The sequence below is a fragment of the Camelus dromedarius genome, chromosome 12 (assembly GCF_036321535.1).
Source record: "Camelus dromedarius isolate mCamDro1 chromosome 12, mCamDro1.pat, whole genome shotgun sequence".
Classification (NCBI taxonomy): domain Eukaryota; kingdom Metazoa; phylum Chordata; class Mammalia; order Artiodactyla; family Camelidae; genus Camelus; species Camelus dromedarius.
The window spans coordinates 67,834,708-67,856,385 of NC_087447.1; the positions used below are offsets into that span (position 1 = coordinate 67,834,708).

Consider the following 21,678-nt stretch of genomic DNA (forward strand, 5'->3'; position numbering starts at 1 on the left):
TCAAAGCAGAAAATTGTCTGTTGGGTTTAGAGACCACTGGGGATCTTCAGGAAATTTTCATGATAAAATAAGTGATAAGTATCCCTTGTGTTACCAATTTAGCTACTGCAGGTTGTAGACATCAAACACCCTTAAGAATGCTACTGCTATCTAAATAATGATTAGTGGCAACAATCTGGGAAGAGAGAGACTCAATTCAGAACTCTCAGACCAGCAACACCTTTACTATCTGTTGTGGAGTCATCTAAACCCCTTGCCGGGATACCAAGGTGTTCTGACATACGTTAGAATCATAACTCTCCAATGCTGTTATCAGAAACAATTGAGTCAGACTCAACATCTGAAGATGTTTTTGCACCAGGCAATGATTAGAAGAGCATCTAGCCACTGCAGACAAGTACTTCAGCCTCAGACAAAAGCAGTTAAAAAGAAGTCAGGATGAGACTTTTGTATGGGACACTTCCCTTAATACACCAGGAATAGTAGAGGAGGTAAATGAGAAAGAAGAAATCATTTCTGAAGCCATGTGCACACGTTGATTTCCTTCTGGGCGATAGCTCCTGTCAAATACATACTCAGCTGCCATTTTGATATTGACGCACTGCGTCCCTAGAATTCATGGCGCGGTATTAAACTCTGATAACACCTCAGTGCACGCTCCCTGATAAATAATCAAACTGGAGCCTGTGCATGGTTCACCTGACTCTGCAACTTTTGTATTTTCTCTTCCTCTAATCTTGGGAGGCTACCCTCAAGCAAGGGTCGTTTAGAGGGAGATGGACAGCAGCAAGCAAACCAAGTCCTTCAGGCTCTTACCGCCTCACCTGACCTCCACCCCCTTCCACGCCCCCGTCACTGCGCTCTCCTTGCTCTGTCCCCACGCTGCTCCTGTACTGACTCCCAGCTCTGACTGTGGCCTGGACGGGCAGTCAAATTCGGGTCTTGTTTGTCCCTGATCTGATTTTCTGTGTGTTTCATCGGAATCTCATTTACCATGTGTTATTCATTCATTTACTCATCCACATGGTATTTACAGAGCCTGCTACGCTCTGGTGCAGTGTGTGGGCAAAACAGTGTGTGAAACAGACAGAGTCCCTCCTGATGAAGTCCACAGTCCAGCAAAGGAGACTGTTTTCCAGTCTCTTCCTTTGGTTTTTTAGGTTTTGGTAGGTCCTGGTAGCTCCTTTTGGTTGATGTCTTGGTCTTGACCTTCTTTTTCCCCTGATGTAGCCAGACCAATGGGGCAGCAGTGAGGATCTCAGGAGGAGGCATTCCCTGATACCATCTGTCAGTTATCTACTTACAATTGGCATTTTTGTCCTTTACAAGGAAGCCTCCATCACATCCTAATTGGTTTAAGAATTAATAAACATTTTGACTTAAACTATGTTCATCTGCAATTAACTTAATACTTTCAAATATACTAATCAATTCAAATCAAGCTAATTTTTGTTATTAAATGGACTTAGTGTTCTTTCTAATAGAATGGTCAAGGCAATCGATATGGTCGAAATAGTTATGGATAAAGTCAGAATGATGAAAGCTCCTAGCCCTCCAGAAAATAAAATGACTTTATAGTAAGGGGCTTCGGGGCATTTTAGTAATATCATTCCTTTTAATTTCTAAGTGGGTCCACCCATGGGTGTTTCTAAATGTCACAATTAGGCTGGATTTGAACTCTGCTATGAAAAGAAAGAAGGTGTTCTTTTCAACAAGCTTTTAAGACTGCCTTCTACAACTCTAATACTACCTCCCAAGAATGACCATCTGAGGAAATAAAGAATATGAAATCACAAACATAAACACTAATCAAACTAATTGTATTTTATGAATATTTGAACAAATTTTGTTGACATTCTCTAAAAGCTATGCATTTGAGAATTTTGATTTATCTACATGGATTAGCTTGAGATTTCATGGCTACAGAAACTATATGTAGAAAGCATTGAGATTGAGATATGTGAAATTTCTAGCTTATGACATGCAGCATGATTGAAAATTGGAAATGAGCTATATTTATTGAACGATTTTGATTCATGAATTACCATGACTGCCCCATCTGGCTTGCCATCCCTGTCATTGGCCCATGCAAGTAAATTATTAGATTCAGCTTTGAATTTATGAACCCACCAGCATTAAATGCCCTATGAATGGTAATTCCTGAATCTGAGAGCAGAGCCTCTCAAGCTTTTCTGAGAAAGCCAGGATTTTTATGTGCAAAAAAAATCAGAGCAGCTGCCAGTCCAGCAAGAAGGAAGACTAAAAGATAGGGCCAAACTCTATCATCTTCTCTATGATTTTTCCCAAATTGGGAGGAATGGCAAAGGTAATTGTGTGATCACGGAATGTTGATTAATTTCTGTTATTCCTTCACTCAAGTATTTATTAAAATCACCCAATGTGCTAGGCAGTGGAAATGCGAAAATTAATAGATCTGGTCCCTGCTCTCAAAAAGATCACAATCTACCATTGAGGGATATTGATGGGAAATTTAAGTAAACCAAAGGGAGAGAGGAAGACAGGGGAACAATCCAATTCTTGTGTCCGTCATCACCCAGGATTCCTCACCATCCTGATCCTCTGAAGAAATGCTAGTGAGAATAAACCCATGCGAGTGCCCTCCAAGGGCGTGAGCACACGCTTCTGTCCCCAAATGTCCCCAGTTTTCCTACATAAAATAATAAATCAATTATAAACTTTTTACTTACTACACAAAATAAAAAGGAATTTTTTAGCCTTATTTTAATATTATGTTGTATATTCTGCTTGTGAAAACAAAATCCCCCATGATTGTCAAGTTCATGGTGTTTGTATTTGCTGTGGCCTCTTTGTTAGAGTATTGTTAACTGTGTTTTTTTGAATGGCTGGGTTGTATTTTTATAGCCGGGGGACAAGTACACAGTGTCCCAGTTCTAACTCCTAACTTTTTCATGCTTATTATTAAGAAGAACAAAAGACAGAATAACTTGTCCAATTTTACAATTCTCAGTAAAAGACACCGCTAGAGATTCCGTTTTCCTGGGCTATGCTTGAGACTTGCATGCATTTATTTTGGAACTTCCAGAGGATATGTAACTCAGAAGTTCATTTCAGACATGTCACTAAAGCCATTTCCACTTATTGATTGCACTAAAAAGACACCAATTGTGCTTCGTGCTATAAAAGAAGTTGTAGTGGGGATTTCTTAAGGGAAGAAGGAAAGAGATTGTTGTTGCTTTTTATTTTATGAGCTGACTCTAATCATCAGAGCAGGAGGCCAAAAAATAAATAAATAAAGGTCCTTACTGCTGTCTGACAATAATTCATACTGGGCAGATTGCATTTAATTTGTACAGCAGGGGGTGGGAGGGTATATATGCGAGTGGGAAATGGAATTTCAATATAAATTAAAGGGGGAAGAGAAGCCGAAATGAAACCAGTCACCAAAAGGCTAAAACAAAGGCTGTTTTATTTTCCATATGGTGTGTGGGTAGCAGCTGTTTTACAGATTTTCTGGCTTTTTATTATGACTATATAAAAATAAGTATATAAAAAACTAAACAGTGGGAAAAAATTACTCCTGCCCTTCCTTTTCTGAAATTCTGCGGACTCTGAAAAAAATCAAATAGCTTTCATGTCTCTATCATTAGATTTGCATCTTGGGTTATTTTCATAAACCGGGAGGCTAACTAAAGCTATTTATGTTTTTCAAAACTCAGCAGATCAAAAGGAAATGGAAGAAATAGCAGTTCAGTTGCTTAACTTGTTTCTTCCCCTGTCCTCCTGGAAGGCAACCCTGTCAAGTTATTTTAGAAAGTAATGGATAACTCAGTTTATATTGTGTTTCGGTTTCATTTGCTTCTAGACACATTGCTTCGTGGAGAAAATTTTTCAAATTTTCTTCTACTAAAACTTTTAGAAACCATTTTATTTTCAGGAATATTAAAATATATACCTGGATGTGTTGTTTTATCCACAGAAAGAACCAAAAGGGTATGGAAGATCTCTTTTATTATATTCAGAAAGAAGTATTTCCTATTTTTTCACTCCTTAATACAAATGTGAATTTACTGTCTGGCCTCTAAAGAGAGTTTGTTTCTCATTCCTACCCCCAGCCCTCCTGAGCTCATCATATGTCCATCCACAGTCTCACTCTCTATTGCATAACACACCTTTGTACACATACAGCATCCATGCAAAAAATAAAATAGCAAATGTAGACATCAACCTATCTAATTTTAGACAAACCTGGAACATTTTTGTTGACATTCTCTTGGAATGACTCACACGAGAATTACCAAATTGCAACAAAATCTTCCTTTTGGGGGCTTGATTTGTATCTCAAGCATCTGACAACATACTTGTGGCATAGAGGTCTTAAGTCAATGAGTGTTGAACAGATAGATACAGACATGGGCTTCCTTATGATACTAAGAAGTGGAGAAATAGTATAAAGTGTTTGAACACACCCCAGAAGGAAGCTTTGCAAAAGACCTACTTTCCTTATAAAGATGCCAATGACTAATTGACTAATTGTTGATTATAAAATGGCTGAGACTTTATTTTCAAAAGACAAGACTTAAAAAAAAAATCTGCATACAGAAAAGTGCACAAACCATAAATATACAGCTCAGTGAATCCCCAGGAAGCGAACATACTTGTGGAACCACAATCCAGGTCATGAAACAAAACATTATTAAAAACGAGAGACTCATCTTGTGTCTCCTGCAGTCACTATCCATATTTACACCCTACCCTCCCCCCCCCGAAAAAAAACAGTATCCTGACTTCTGATTGGCTTCACTAATTTTTGGAATCACATGGAGCTTTTTAACCTTGTATTTTTCACTCAACATCATTATATTGGTGAGATTCTTCCATAGTGTTACATGCTTTCTCCTAAACTCCTTTATAAATATCCCACAATTTTATTTATCATCCTTTCATTGATGAACATTAGGGTTGTTTTACAGTTTGGGTCTGTTATGAAGAGAGCTGGCTATACAGAACAATTTTGGCAGAATTATCCACTTGCAATATTAGGTCTCCTAATCCATGATCATTGCACATCCCTCTTCTTTTTAGGTCTTCTTTGATCTTTGTCCAGGCTGGTCTTGAAAATCTTTTCTTAAATTTATCTCTATTTTTTTTATTCTAATATAACTGCAATCTTTGACTTTTATTTGTATTTTTTCTTTAACTTTGCATTGTGAAATATTTAAATGTGTGAAATATACAGAAGAGTATAGTAAATTTCTATTCAACACTTGCCTTTAACAGTTATGAATTAATGAGTAATCTGTTTTATTTATAACTCCACTTAATCAATCTTAGTATTATTTTGAAGCAAACCTCAGCCATTATATCATTTCACTCAACATATTTCATTATAAATCTCTAAAATATATGCTTTTTTAAAAATTGCCACTTTCCTGCATCCTCAAGGCATGCAGGTTGGACAATGCACTCAGTTTAAAAAACAGGAAACTCAAAAATCCTACCCAATGCAGCCCTTTTAAGGGTACATTTCTCTTGGTCACTGCCTACATTTTTACCAGATCCCCCAGTGTTTCTCCCTGGGCAAGAATAGTTTATCATTTAGCAAAGAATCTGGAAAGGTTTTACTGGGATTTTGGGTCTTGTGACTTCTGCAGTTCTCTTACTTTATGAATTTCCTTCTTAGGTTTCCAACTGTTCTTTCTTGCACTAAACTCCGTGTTTGCTACCCCAGCCTCCTGGCACCATGGTAGTATTTTCCAACAAAACCCCCACAAACGTACCTGTCACAGTTTTGGCTTGTCCAGAGTAAACTCCTCTCCAGCTTCTCTCTGCTTTTGGATACTTGCAAGGATTTTTTTTTTTTTTAAAATTCTCATCATAGGCAGGATTTGCATGACCCCGTCAGAAAGCCACCATTTCTATCGTTGTCTTTTTAATAACTGTGAGATCTGAGGCATTATTTTCTTTCCATGAATAATCTGTATGTTTTCTCCCTCTCCAGCTCTCTCTTTGATTACTCTTGCTCAAAAAAAAATTCACAAAATTTAGGTCTTTTCAAAGCATTAACTTTGGCTCTATTCCAGTATTTTGTTTTTCAATTCATTAAGAACTCTCATCTTTATTATGCCCTTCTTTCTAGTTTGTTTGGATTTAAAATATACTGTTCTTTTTCAAACTCCTTAAGATGGGTGTACCACTGATTTTCAGCTTTTTGTCTCTTCTAGTATACACATTTAAAACTCTCCATCTCCCAAACTCTGCATTCCTATCCCCTTATATAGGGTAAACCATATAACATGCTTAAGTACATAATAATTTTTAAAAATTGATATTCTTCTACCTAAAAGGATTAACTTTCATATTAAAACTTGTATTCTTTCATTTCACTGGTATGTATTAAGAGACTATTATGTTTACAGCTCATCTAACGAAACATATTGAAGTACATTAGTTATAATAGAATACTTCCAGAATTTTTTTTTCTATTCAATGTGCTGTATTTTAAAACATCTGAGTAAATAAAATGAAGAAGGGAAGGGAACTAACATTTGTAAAAGACCTGCACTGAACTACATGTATTAAGAAAAAATTCAGTTACATTTATAGCCAATTTTTTCTGTATATTTTTAGATAGTAGTGACAGTTTATAAGAAAAACAAATACAATGTATTCAATAAATTATATCCATTATTATGCTCCTGCTGCATTTTAAACGTCCTCAGCTCATATCCTCTAATCACTGTTGAACTGCTTCATAAATATTCAAAAGTTTAACTAAGCATTGTTTATTTATCTTATTTGATTCATTAAATTGCATCCTTTATAGTAAGATTACCTCTGGGCACAAAGCAGCTAATATGCACGCAGTCTAACAATACTGACTGCCAGCGTGTCTCAGAGCATTGATTGTGAATAGACAATTTAATAACTATACCTAGTGTGACGCTCCGGAGATTAGGAAACTGGAGATCAGCTCAACTGAAACAAGCAGAGACTCTTCCTGACCGAAACGAATTCATCATCCATGCGGAGTGTGCTCCCTAGAAATAGGATTTTGAACTCTCAATAACAGCCCATAGCTGAACTTAGGTGTTACATAAGAGGAATATAAAAAGTGATTTAAGCGTTATTAGGGAAAAGGATCACAGTGTTTCAAAATTTCTAGTGAAGAATCACTAGAGAAAGCAGGCTACTCGTGGAGTGTCTGCCTTCCAGCCCTCAGTTTACATTAGTCTCAACTTGTGAATTTAAGAATGGCAATTAATTGAATGGAAACATATAAAAACCAACTTTTCTTAACTTGCCTTAAAGTAACAACGAAACCACGAGCAAAGAGAGGATCCTTTTTGCAGTCACAATGAGGGGTATGAAATAAAAGTTTTGGTGGTATTTTTGAAAGTTTTCTTTCCTTTCATCTTTGCGCAGTGACCTATCTTCAAAATCCCATTTTCTGGGTTCAAGCAAACGAGGAAATAGCCTCTGGCCTCTTTCTCTTTTATCTTTTTCTTCGATGAAACAAACTGCAGTCACGAACATGAAGTTTTGTCTTTCACCTCAGGTGTAGGAAGATGTTTTTGTGTTGCTTGGAGAATTTGAGTGGAAGCTTGTCCTGACACCATATAATTTTGTTCCACCTCACAGCATCAGCCACCAGTCTGGGAGATATGGTCTAGGGCTGGAGGTCTCCCCACCTGAATAGACCTTCCATTCCTTTTTAGAACACCATTAAAAATCCATTAGGTAAATTCCAAGGATGATTAAGCAGAAAAAAAAATTTTTTTAAGGAAATAAGTGAAAAAAAAAGTTTTTGAAATAAGGAAACAAATGATAAGGTTCAGTATGAATTCCTTCTTCTGTAAGATATTTTCTTGTAAATCAGAAGAAAAATTTTAAACAGATGGTTCTAGATATCAATGAGAAAAAAGAGAATATTTCTTCTATATATATTTAAAGAGCCATCCAGGACACAAAGAGAATGCAACAAAATCAAAACCAAAGTCACTAAAATATAATATTCATTAAGAACAATAAAATCCAAATTGGATAATACTAAACATTTGAGCCAGTGCCTTAGAGTATAAACTTGACACATAATCCCAAAATGCAAAGTAAATGAAATTTTATTATAAAGTGAGCAAGAAGATGGCAGACATGAAGGACAAAAGAGATTTGGTCCATAAACAATAGATTTTTGTCAAGAAGACAAAATATATGGTGCAAAGTCAACCATGACAACAGCAACAGCAGAAAATCCAAAGGAAACAATAATCCAAAAACAAAGTAACTGAAAAACATCCCTGCCTTAAACTAGAGAACTCCCACAGAGTTTCAGGAACCGTTAAAGTCTTGACAACTCCTTCTTTGTCACACTTACAGTTAATCTATCACCAAAGTCCGCTGGTTTTATCATCTAAATATTTCTTGACTCCATACCCATCTCCGTGTCCAGGGCAGTAACCCCAATCCAAGCTCTCCTCATTTCCTGGCTAGACTCAGGCATCACCTCCTAATGGCTCTCCTGTTACAACTCTAGCCCGTTTCCAATCTGTCTTCATACTGCAACCATTTATTCACTAAGACATACCATACTGTGCCCTCTGATGCCAACATAAAGCAAACAATTAAACAGATTAATTAGGATAGTTTCACATGGTGATAATTACAAGCAATAATAATATGAATAAACTCAGAATAATATAAAAGAGAGTGACTAAGGGAAGGATGGTTTCTTTAAGGAAGTGGCCAAAGGACGCTTCTGAGTTTAGCTGAAACTTGGATGAAAAGGAGATAGCCATTTGGAGAAAGAGTTGTAAAAAGAGCTTCCGGGCAGAAGGCACCAAAAAGTTCAAAGGCTCTAAACAGGGAGTGCGACTGAATGTTTGAGACCAGTTTTGCTGGCAGGTGGTCAACAAAGTGAGGAGAGAGGTAAGGTGAGGTTGGCGGAGTACCCGTATTGGGTAGGACCTTGTAAACCATGATGAGGAGTTTGGCAGTTATTCTAAATGCAGTATGGAGAGTTTTTTGGCAAAGGAGTGACCTAATTTATATACTTCAGAAAAGAAAAAAAAAAAAACTTTTTTCTGCTGTGTGTATCTTTTCAAAACACAAATTTGATGTCACACACATATCTCACTCTCATCCCTGCTGAAAAATCCTTGAATGTGTGGGAATTTCTCCTAACTCCTTAACTCAGCCAACCACAGGATCAGGCTCCGTCCTTTGCCTCTAGGATCATACTGAGCCACACTCACCCTCAACTTCCACGTGAGCCTAACTGGACTTTTTCCATGTCCACATGCTCTCCGTTCACCTCTCCACACGGCACATACTACTCCTCTGCCTTCTCTTTGCCTGCCTCCCACTCCTCCTTCCAACAAAGCTCAACTGCCTGTCTTGGTGAGGGCTTCCCCGACCAGCCTCTCTCCACTGGGTCTTATCGCACATGGTAGACCTCTAGCAATAGGTAGCTTGTCAGAACTACAATTTTACATTTGGTTATTCATTCAATAGCTATCTTGGCTGTTATGTTTTTCAATTAATAACCTTTTTTTTTTTTTTTAAGAGCAGTTTGGAATCCACAGCAATATTGAGCAGACAATAGGGTTCCCACACACCCACTGTCCCCACACACTTACCCACCTCCTCCGCCACCCACATCCTCCACCAGCATGCTGCGTTTGTTATAATCGATAAACCTACCATCAGAGTGTTGTACAGAATAGTTTTACTGCCCTAAAACTCCTCTGTGTTCTATGTATGCTATGTCTTTTTTGACTCACTATTAGTCCTCAGTTGCCTGGAGGAACAGTACTTGGTAAATAATACATACTCAAAAAAATTTTCTGAATGAATAGTTAAATTAATAATTTTTAGGAACTCAGAGTCTGGTAAAATATTTACACTTCAATGTGCATTTTGATTATTAAAAAAATCCTGCCCTTACCAGAAGAAAGAATAAGTTACTTTCAATGATGCAACAATCAAACTTCTATTTTGCAACATTCAGTAACAGCAGAAAACAAAGCTGTGTTTATTAAATTCAGGGAGCACAATATTGAATGAGCTGATCACTGAGTGCAATTTACAATATAAAAATAAGTGAATACAGGAGCTAAGAGTTATATTTTTTTTTAATGTAACAGGTAACAAGAATCAGATAGGAGAAGATAAACTACTAGGAAGAATTCTTCAATGATTTTATGTACCACTGAATGAAGACTGAGAAGTAGGGGAAAGTTCACCACTCATCCAGTAACCGTTGACTGCCTATGGCAGCCAATCATGGGTTTTAGATCCTGCAACTTCACATAAGGGAATTGGATTGTGTGTGACGTGACTGTCTTAGAGTCATCACATCAGAAATACATGATCTTCATAGTTAAAATTACCAATCTCCTAGAAAATCAACTTTGGAAAAAAATGGGTCATCTACTAAGAAGAGCCATCATGTAGATTTAGGTTCAAATCTACACTCTTACAGGTATTGACTCACTCAGAATTCATGCTTCCTGCCTGCCACTAATAATATCACTCATTATACTTTTAAATAGAAATAATTTCGAGGAACAAAGCCCGAAAATCAAAACAATACAAAGGACAGAAAAAAAGGAAAGTAGCAGAGTTACAAATAACAAAAAATCAGAAACATTAAAACATCAAGAAACAGAATCATTTGAGTCCATCCATCATCCTGAGTGACAATAGGGGAGCTGTCTAAAAATGATTCATAAGAGCTAGGTAAGTGATATTTTTCCTGTTTTATAAACAAGGGTATAGAGCTTCAGTGGTTAGGTAACTTGCTCCAGTATATGCAGCTTACAGATATCAAAAATAAGATTAAAATATTGGCCTTCTGGATCCAAAACCATGATGCACCTAGAGCTTGCAACAGTATGCTGTGTCTCTTAGATTTATACAATTTTGTTGGAAATGAAAATTAGTAAAAACTTTTTGAAAACCAATGTGGCATTTTTGTGTCAAAAAGCATAAAAATTTTAATAATTGTGGACCCCACAATCTCCTGTCTGGGATTCTATTCTGGAGAATTAATCCAGCGTATGGAAAACAATACGCATGAACATATTCAAGGTAACATTTTAATTAAAAAAGTGAAAGTTGGAAGCTACCCAAATGTTCCACAATAATATTTAGTACACAAAGCACCTGACAGACTGTTACTGTTAAAACTGGGAATATGTTTATATGTAATTATAATGTTAGAGGGAAAAATTAGCACATAAAATTACAGGGACATAATTATATTAAATATATATAATAAGAAATGCAGGAAGGAATAGACACACACACAAAATCCCAATTGTGTGAAGATGACAAAGTAGCTGGTCATCTACGCTTTCAGTTTCAGATATTTGTATCTTTTAAAATGTTTTTAACCTCATTTCAAGTGATCTCATATAGGGTTCAAAGTTTATGGGTTGATGAAATCTATCATCAAGATAGAATGGAATCATGGGAAAATAAATTGAACGAAGAGAAAATTTCGACTTTAAAAGGTGTTACCGCCATTCTAAGTTAAGAATCACTAATTAAGCACAATGTTAAACTCCAAATATTTTTTTCTGTTTTTCTGCTTTACCCTCTTCCCCATAAAAGAAGAAAATAAATAAGTATTATTTCACTGTGAAAATAGTTAACTCCTGTTCTTTTTTTTTTTTTTTAACATGCTAGAAAGAGAAAAAAAGGTGTGGATTTTTTAAATTTCCCACTAGGTTTAGCTGGTGTGGCTAAAATCTGTATTTTCTCACAATCGGTTACTTAGGAAACATTTTCTTTTACTTGGGGTGTTTACTTTTGTGGTGATTAATCAGAAAATTAAACGTTCAATATTTAGAAGTGCAGAATTTGTATTGAAATCTGTATTTGCATCAAACTTTGTTGAACTTAATCACATTCAACTCCTTCAAATATATATTTAATTAACTTAAAATAACCTCGCCCATTAAAGGAAATTGAAACATAATTGGCAATCAGACATATCACTGGAAAGGAAAGATAACATGTTTGTTCATCCAACAATGTCTCAGCCAATTTTGTAGTCTGAAAATAACTTAGATTTCTTCAGTTAAAAATACACTCAGAGCACAGACAAGATAAGTTAGTTCTCGGAATTGAGAATAATGGGGCGTACATAATATAAAAGGCAGAGTGAGAGGACCTTAGCTCAGTCAAACAAGTTTCTGAAGTTCAGTCACTCCGCTGCATGCCAGTTCAAATCTGTGAAGAGACAGGGAAGAGAAATAAGAATTTGATTATCTCATTAACCTTTAAAATATATATATTTATATATTTTGTATGTGTATATATATATATATATGTATATATATATATATATATACACACACACACACACACACACATTAGAGATCAGTGTAGGTGTATCAGGCAGGGTGTACTAAAGTACTAAATTACTAAATTAGAACTAAATTGCTCTAACTAGTTTAAGTAAGAAGTGTTTTATTATAGATATTAATGGTTTACAAAATTATTGAGTTAACAGATGCCAAGGTGATCTTTTAAGAATGACTCTTAAAGCAAACCACAGGACCAAGCCACGGAGGAAGACACTGATGTCCTCTAAAAAAAAGGAAGTCTCCCACCGCATCCCACACTCCACTGTGTGGGCTGGAAGCTGCCATGATCAGGATGGTGCCACGTTCAGGAAGCTTCTGTGATCTGGAGGCCCTGTGCTACAGCTTCCAGTTTCAGAATCACCCCCGTGCTTGCTGTAAATCCCTTGCACCGACAAAATGGTCATCTTGTGCCTTGCTTCTTGACTCCTATGAAGCTAATGGTTAGACAGTGAGAAGTTCATTAATGCCACGGTCACGGGCTGGACAGGGGAGAAAAAATAATAACCCCATTGCTCTGCTTGTAGGCAAAAAAAGCAGAATCGGTGGGCGTTCAACTTCTATCTCATTTTTACTTTCAAATATCAGGCATGTGACTCTGCCCATATTCAGAGCTCCAAGTACAAGGGGGTCTTGGAAATATGGTTTCATCTTTCCATCTTCTTCAGTACAGGAGGACGCACTAGGATGAGGGTGAAATGGACGCTGAACACTAATGTACCATATCCCTTCAGTTACTTCCATTCATGCACATCCTTCTCCCCATTCAACAGCTGCCTGAAAGCAACAATTAGCAATGACAGTGCTCCCTACTGACACTGCACAGATGTCTCTTACACAGATGAAAATGTCATCACCGTCTCAGAGCCAAGGGACGGTCCATCAGGCGGTCTGTCCATCTGAGAGTGAAGGTTTATTCCTCAGCTAATGAATGACATTAGAAAGTTGCCTACCCACAACACACTCTTTATACAATATCAGAAGAAAGGAAGGGGCCCAAACTATTTAATATTTATACACAAAACAGTACAAGGAAGAAAATATGGCCATTACTGTCTTCATTTCATAAGGCTGCAGTTACAATTTGCAATTTCCTTCCTCTTTGACCCATTTCTTATTCCCTTTGCCTTTGGCCAGCATCTAGGCCGGTAGAGACCTTTTAATATGGTGTGGTGATGACTCAAATGTGTTTTTCTGAGAGATTAGAATCTGTAACAACTTATTATGGCCCCAAGGAAATGGTCCTTCTAGACATGTTACAGAGTATCTCCAGTTCCAAACAAAGTCCTCGCTGCCCGAAGTCTGCAGTGTCAACCTTAGCTGAAAAAGAATCTGGAAAAGGTGATGTTTGGCTTTCTCGCCTATAGAGCAGACAAAGCCCTTGAAGGGGAGTGAAATGGTTGCGTGACCCACTTATTCACCACAGTAACTAACTGGAGAAAGAAGAATGACTCTTTGATGACTCTCCCCACCGTAAATCAGTAGGGGGAAAAACGACTCTTTGATGTCTTTATGCGTGGTTAACTTCTAGTGTCTGGACAGGGTTAAGCTTTAGGTGCCTAGAGATAATGACTGAATCTCATAAAGGGATCAAGTTTGGTTTGAGGCCAGCCACCAAGAGCGCATCACCAGGAAAGGTCGTCTCGATGCATGAACTGTGCTTTGACAAAGAGCTGTGCCTTTCTGTCTCCCCTCTAACCTAGCAATGCTATGTCTCCGCATTTCAACCACTCCAAATGATCGTGAGTGTTCTTGATACCACCTCTTCTCGATTAAACCCATCCAGCTGCGTGATTCACCTTCACGGGGGCCCAGGAGGAAATACTGCTCTTGCCCCTTTCTCAAATAATTCATTAAAAGCGCCATAGCTTTGAATGGGAAATGGTTCTGATGACCTAAGAGAGAAGGGCACTCCTTCCATTTCTTTGGCTGATTCTTCCTTAAGGTTCTTGTAGCTACCAGGCTGCAAGGTGGCCCTTCTCCTGCTCTCGCTGAGTCCTGCTGAGGTGCTGCGGTGCACACAGACCATTCGCGCAGTGGCTGAGACCGTAATTTTGGGCCTCATCAGTAAGACCTGCTAACTGGATGATGCAGGAGGAGTGATTTTCCCAGGGAGGGGTTTGAGAAACATCCAAAAGAGGGGCAAAAATGTTCCAGCAATCATAAGCACAAGGGAAGCTTCAAAATTAATCTGTCCTGCGATAATTTTTTGACAGATCGGTTATCGGAAAGACATGGAACAAGAAGATGCAGCGGAGACCGTCAAAACTAGGGGGAACGAGTCGTCCGTCATCCTGACGGGATTGGAAGGAAACACGTTGTACCACCTCACAGTGAGGGCTTATAACGGAGCTGGATATGGGCCGCCCAGCAGCGAAGTGAGTGCAACCACCAAGAAATCCCGTAAGTGACCTGGGCTTTTTGTTTGTTTCAGACAAAAGGGAAACATCTTTTAAGATCTCTGAAAGCCACACGAGGTACATAAAAAGCGGCATAGGAGAGGAGTTCTGATGCACAGGCCTGCTTCAGTGCTTAGATCTGAATTCCAAAAGTGGCTCAGAAAATTTTGCATTCACGGTAGATAAAGGCTATCTTCCTGTGAAACGGGCTAAGCGATTTTGACATAGAAGGGAGATAAAAGGCTTCAGGTTCAAAAGCTCAGCAGAGTAGCTGTTAAAACGACTCTCCTGGAGCAAAACCCTCCTTGTCTGACTGTACCTGGAAGGGAAACACTTAACACAAGGGAAGCCGGAAATGCCCACGAGGATTTAAGTGAACGAGTGTGTTTAAGACTCCTTGTCCACTCACAGTGGCTTTTGTTTTGCAGCCCCTAGCCAAGCCCCTAACAACCTCAGGTGGGAGCAGCAAGGCTCTCAGCTTGCTCTGGGCTGGGAACCCGTCAGACCACTAGCCAACGAGTCTGAAGTCATGGGCTACAAGGTCAGTGTGTCTTCACTCTCTTGGGTAGATGCTGATCCCGAGCATTGTTACCGCGAGGCTGTGCAGTTAAAAAGACATAAAGAGACCTGTTCACATACTTGGTTTTTTCGCAATCGTTTTTCCACCTCTATCTTAGAAGGGGACTTCCTGCCTTGGGGAAGCCAAGGCAATCAAAATCAGTTTCAGCTTCACAAGGTGCCGGAGGGGAATGGGTAGGAAAGACAACTACAGTTCGAACACAGGGTGAAGGTGGCTCCCTGAAGCAGTGTTGGGACAAGCAGAACCAAGGCAGACAGTCCTGGCAGTCCCTCCCCACAGACTGGCTGTCCTGGCAGATGGAAACGACGGAAACACTTAGTGTGAGTACAGAGACTTTCCATTAGCAAAGAAACACAGGAAGCAAAAAGAATACTAGGATGAGCACAGGGGACAGAAGAGAGACCCCAGGGAGAGACAGCAGGCTCCCAGAGAGACACCGCGCTTCACATATGGTCACTCCGCTGTGTGCCAGCCAGAGATCTGGAAATGCAAAATCAGACAGTTACTGTTTTTGAAAAACAACTTTCATCTCTGATTTTAAAAATATATGTGATCTATGCATTGAATTGGCTGAATTTCAAATGCTTCTTCCATACCATCCGATTCTATTTCTCGTCTTAAACTCCATACAGAACCATTAGTCGAATCTTTTTTATAGCCAAATTTTTTAAGATTTCAGTGATAATCTTTAGACTGAAAAACATCAGTTCATTGGCTGTTTAATTATCAGAGAGGGTAACACAACACTTTGTAAAGTGCTAAACTTCTGAAGCTCAAAACTGAAGAGGTTATAAATGAAGTATTTTTTTAATGTAAATAATTGCCATCAAGAATACCTTAAAGCATAGACCAGAGCACTTTGTGTAGGCTGTAATCAGTGTAGATCACAGATACCCCCACACTTAAACACTCAAATCTGTGTCCTAACCCTTGGGGATATTGAATTTGACCTTCTGGGGGAGGACAGTTGAGCCATTTTCTGCACCCTTTCCTCAGTCCTCTTCTTTCCATTCCCTTCCCCTTGTCCTCACAACTTGGACTCTAAGGCAAATAAATAGATCCTTCAATGATTAAAGGTAGAAGTCTGGCGAGAAATGGTGACCGACCACCCAAGAACCAATCTAACATCATTAGAACCCTAGCAAACGATCTCCCAAACTGGAAAGGTGAACAGATACGAGGCAGAGCTAGGTGAAAGTGTATGGCCACCCAGAAGAGCCACTGGGCTTTAGGCACCTGTCAGGTGAGAAGGGAAGGTACCCCACGAGCTGGAGGATGCTTGAGGCTGGGCATGGGTCCCCAGGTGGGATGACCCTCCTCTTTGCTCACAGCTTCCCCTTCTGTCTCTGTCACTGTTCTCCCTTTATATGTGCCTGTCTCCCCAACCAGACTATACGTGATTGAAGACCAGACTTCTCTGTCTTACCCTCTTATCCCCAACACTTCTGGAGTGGGTGAATAAATTAATTAATTAATTTTGACCCAACTAGAGGTATTTTAAGCAACTGCTCATAAGTGTATGTTATCAGCTGTGTGTTTTTTCTAGCACCACCTTCCCCTTTGTTGTGATGTAGTGGGGAAAAAACACTGGCTTCTGTGTCAGACGGACTTAAGCTGGGTAGTCTTGAGCTGGTTGCTTAACCTCAAAGAGTTTCATTTGAACTTCAGAATTGGTAAAAATAATAATAATAACACATGATACAGGATTCCTTTAAGGATTAAATAAGATCATTTGTAGAAAAGGCTTAGCAGATGGAAAGCGCTCCCTGAAAAATAACCGTCATTGTTCTTATTGTTGTTATTGGAGAAGATAACCTGGTTAGGTGGGATTTTTTAATATTTTAAAGAGAAATTGATCTTTAAAAGCTGCCGTCTAGTTGTGTCTCAGTGAAGACTGCACACGCCATCTCGGAAGACCTTGTTGCTGGGGGAAGAATCACTAACATGGTCCATCTTAGTTGTATAAATAATGCCAAGTAGACACATATTGACAGAGGATTTTTTTTCTTTTATTTCCTTGAAATGGTTGCACTTCCTGAGAAGGAAAAGCTGGTTCTTAAGAAGGGGCTCTGCTGATAACAAATGGAGTGAGACCGCAAAGCCTGTTCTTTTGCTGATAAACGTTGTTAGAACTTCTGATGGACGGGCTAGTCCCTCATAAGGGACCTATTGGCAGGAATGACACAGAGGGCCCCGTGCGGGAAAGGGGACTTTAGACAGATGACTGAGGCTTAACACGGAGGCTGGTTTCTCCTTGGAAGGTCTGCTTTTCACAGGGCCAGTGACTAGGCTTGAAAGCTCCTGCTGACGCAGACCCAGTAGGACAGGAGTGTCATTAGAAACAGTAGCTGTGAACATACACTACAGAGCTGGAGCTCAGAGGGCACAAGCTTGGAGCCCCCTTCTCTGAGCGTGACTTGGAGGAGACCTACTTCAGCCAAGAAAGGACAGGATCTTCACTGCAAGAAAGAGATGTGCCGTCTGGAGGGAGGGGCACACAAACAGAGTGGCCAGGGCTGAGCATGACACTCCGAAGGAGAAGACCTCTTTGATTCCTCCTACCTCCCAAAAAACAGCTGCCAGACCAAGAGTGAGCCATGTCTTCTCAAGCATAGTAGTGTATGGCAGTCAGAAGATTAACCAAAGTAGGGACATGTCGACACACTCATCTGTTCTCTTCCCATGAGGTAATCTGAGGTAGGCTGGACCCACTGAGACCCAATTTGCTTCTTGGGATTCTTGGAAAATTTGCCATGGAGGACCTCCCGCTAATCGGGGCAAGGGAGCGCTTCTACGGTTACCTGCCATTATCAAAAAAAGAAGTAAATTTATTTTCACTATTTGTCTTTGACAAGTTAGTTTACTTTTACAAGCAAAGGGGATTTTCTAGAAATATACAGGGTATGTAAGACTGAGAGTGGAAACCAGGAGTCAATCCCTGAGGTTTAAAATACAGGCATTGTGTATTTTATCTTTCACATCAAGTCCAGTGTAAGGTGGATGAATTCAGAAAAATCTTCATCTAGAAATTTTCCAGTTTAAATGACTGAAAAGTGATAAATATGGAGAAAAGTAGATTTTGTTCCTTGGCCCATAAATAATCTACTAAACTCTTCCTTTTTATGGTTAAGATATTATCTACAGGATTCAATTTATTCTCAAAAATAAACCACAAAAGTAACAGAAGCTAATAAGATAAAACAGCAGAATTTGGAATTAGACCAATCCATTTTTCTAAAAAAGACAATTTTCTTTATGCCTCAAGACAGCTACCATCACAACTGCTAATCTATAAATGTCCAGATTCTCAAAGTCCTCCCTGGCCTCCTTACTGTCAATAAGGATTTCTGACATGTCTTGATAACTCCTTAACCTTCTCATATTTCTCATTTGCATTCATCTTTTCTAAGGCAGGATTTTTAAATGAGTGAAGATTCTCTAAATCATCTAAGACTAATCATTAATTTAATGTATCTTTTCACTTTGTATCCCTCCTTACTGGCTCACAGCACTTCATCTCCCTGGATGGACTGGTAAAAGCCACATTTAATCTCAGACTCCTTTTGCTACCATTAACTGATCATTTCTTGATTTTACCTTTTGTTCCCAAATCTCAACTGATCCACAAATTTTTCCTCACCTCTGGATTTTACGGCAACATTAGACATGCATTACTGGCTGCATTTTTCTTTGTCATAAGAATTGTAATTTATTGAACCACAATAACAATGTCCTCTAAAATAGTCACTCCCCTGCCAACCCTCACCAATTTACATACTTTTTCGTTGCCATAAATTTGCTTTCTAATTACCTCATGTCGATGAACAGAATCCTAATTCATTATGCTGCTACTGTCAAAATGAGGAGCATAAATTCTGATACAGTTGTCATTTTTTTAAAGCCAAAAGAATCTGCTGTAGGCATCCTTTGAGAAGTTTTCCCAATGCCCCGAATCTTGACTAAGCATCCACTCTGAACATGGCTATAGCATCAAATACGTTCCCTGTCACAGTGCACATTACATTGCATCGCATTGTTTATCTGTCTCCACTATTAGACTGTAAGTATCACGAGGGCAGGAACCATGTGGTCTTAGTCTCTGATGAATCTCCGGTACATGGCCCTGTGCCTGACCCCTGTGAGGTGTCCAGTAAAATGTTTGAGAATGCCCTCATCACTTGGCAACCACGTTGAAACTATAGCATCCTTCACTATCAGGATTTCCGTAGACAAAAACTATTGCACATATCACATACTTTTACAGAGACGTTACTTCTCTCCCAAGACCTTGAAGTGAATGCAAACGCGTGAAAGATAGAGACAGTGAAACAGAGGGAGCCTGCATTACCAGAACGCAGAAGGGAGGTTCAAGTACAGGCAGGCTTCAATATAGAAAAAAAAACTGCTTTGTAAAAGCTTTTTTTTTTTTTCTTGTATGTCAGTTAGTGCAAGTGCAAAACACATTTTTAATAAGAGAAACGTCTTCTAAGGGTCTGTCCCAAGGCAGCTCATCGTTTGCAATGCAAATGAAATGCTGGCACTGACACTGAGCAACAATCACCACAGAAGCAGCTTTCTCTCATTCAGCTTGCCAAGCGCCGGGCCCTGTGCCGCGTGTTTCACGTGCATTTTCCTAACAGAAGCATGAAATAGGTGTGTTTATCTCTAGCACACAGTCCAGGCACTTGAGACAGAAAGGTTAGTAACTGGCTCCGGTTTGCTCAGACAGGAATGTGTAGGAGATGGGGTTTTGGTTTTGTTTTGTTTTGTTTTGTTTTGCCGGAGACTGTGTGACTGCAAAGCCATGGTTCTCTCCATTCTGCAGAGCAATCATAATACTAACAATTATTGTTCTTAAAAAGAAAGCATAAAGACAATGAAACTGAATAAAAACACACTTAAAATCTTAACTGTTGCTACTTGACTATTATACACACACAAAAAAATTTCTTGGGGACAAATGAGTAGAAACAGTGTCATACAGAGAAACTCTTCTGAGCTGATCACCCGAATACTTACTTTCTAACACGATTTCCCCATAATTAGCCATATTATCCTGTAAAGAGCCTGTACCCTCTACAACTTTAGTTTTCTGACCTATAAACTGGATAATTCTGTGTTCTAATCTGTAGTTTCGGAACTCTGTTTGCCATGAATACGTGTTCAATTCCAGTACCATGACCAGATGTCAAAAAAGCCTTAACTTTGCTGCCGGCGTCTCCAAATGCCAATTCACCAGAAAGCAAATGCAAAAGGAAAAATAATATAATTTGAACTTTTCAGCTGTCCACATTGTTAAGGATTTATTATGGACGTATTAAACAAATTTTCTTTTTACTCCTTTCAAACAGTTTGAAGATGACAGCTTTGAAAACTCCCTCAGGATAATATTCATTTCAATAACCAGGAAGAACAGACTTTCAGAGATCAGCCCCCTCACTACCTACTTCGCCAGCTTCAGTTTCTCACTACTGCCAGACGTCTGCCCTCCATTCCACACCCTAATGCTCTGCTTTCTTAATGCTTAGATGTATTTTTTTTAATCTTCTCTTATCTCTTCCTAGAATCCTTCTCCCCGCTTTCTTCAACTGGTGAACTCAACTTATCTTTAAATACTTGGCTCTGCATCCCCTTCTCCTAAAAGCCTTCCCTAAACCACCAGCTGGGTTTAAACCCTCTCTTGTGCATGTCCACAGCACCTGATGTATACTTCCAGTGCTGCGTGTAACACCTACATCACATCTGCTTACATATCTGTCTAAACTGTAAGCGCCCCGTGCTTAGCTCAGAACGTGACGTCCAGAAGGCAGTCAGTGAACATTTGGAATCCTTGACCGAAGAGCAAATGTTTAGACGTCTGTTATTATTCCCAGGTTTTTTACAGGCAAGAGGGCCACAGCAACAGTCAAGTTATTGAAACGCAGAAACCTCAGGCGGTAGTGCCGCTCCCGGAAGCTGGCGTCTACATCATTGAAGTCCGAGCATACGGTGAAGGAGGGGATGGGACAGCCAGCTCCCAAATCAGGGTCCCGTCATATTCAGGTACGTTTGGACCTAACAGACTTAATTTGATAACCACTCACAATGTTAAGACGGTATAAAAGGCATCAGAATTAATATGCTGGATCGCAGGGTTCAGAGAGTTTGAAGGTTCTCTGTTGTCTGATTGCTAAATCATCCTCCAACTATTATAAACCAAGGCAGCCTGCCCACAGTTGTGGAATTTCTACAAGTCTAGAAAAGAATGAATGTTTTCACCAAAATATCTTTATTTGTGAAATTCCTCTGACCATCTTGATCTCAGGCAGTGCCTTGCTGGCCATTTGGGCTTTGCAGTGTTGCTCTCAAACCA

The 21,678-nt window shown here is 39.1% G+C and overlaps 1 protein-coding gene across 1 annotated transcript in view; it reads left to right on the plus strand.

Moving 5' to 3' along the window:
• Positions 1-21,678, plus strand: part of CNTN5 (contactin 5) — a 1,016,453-nt gene that overhangs the window by 988,164 nt on the left and 6,611 nt on the right. Inside the window, exons 22-24 of the mRNA XM_031460619.2 lie at positions 14,564-14,750; positions 15,175-15,287; positions 21,200-21,368. Coding sequence (XP_031316479.2) covers positions 14,564-14,750; positions 15,175-15,287; positions 21,200-21,368 — 469 coding nt within the window. The remainder of the gene's footprint in view (positions 1-14,563; positions 14,751-15,174; positions 15,288-21,199; positions 21,369-21,678) is intronic.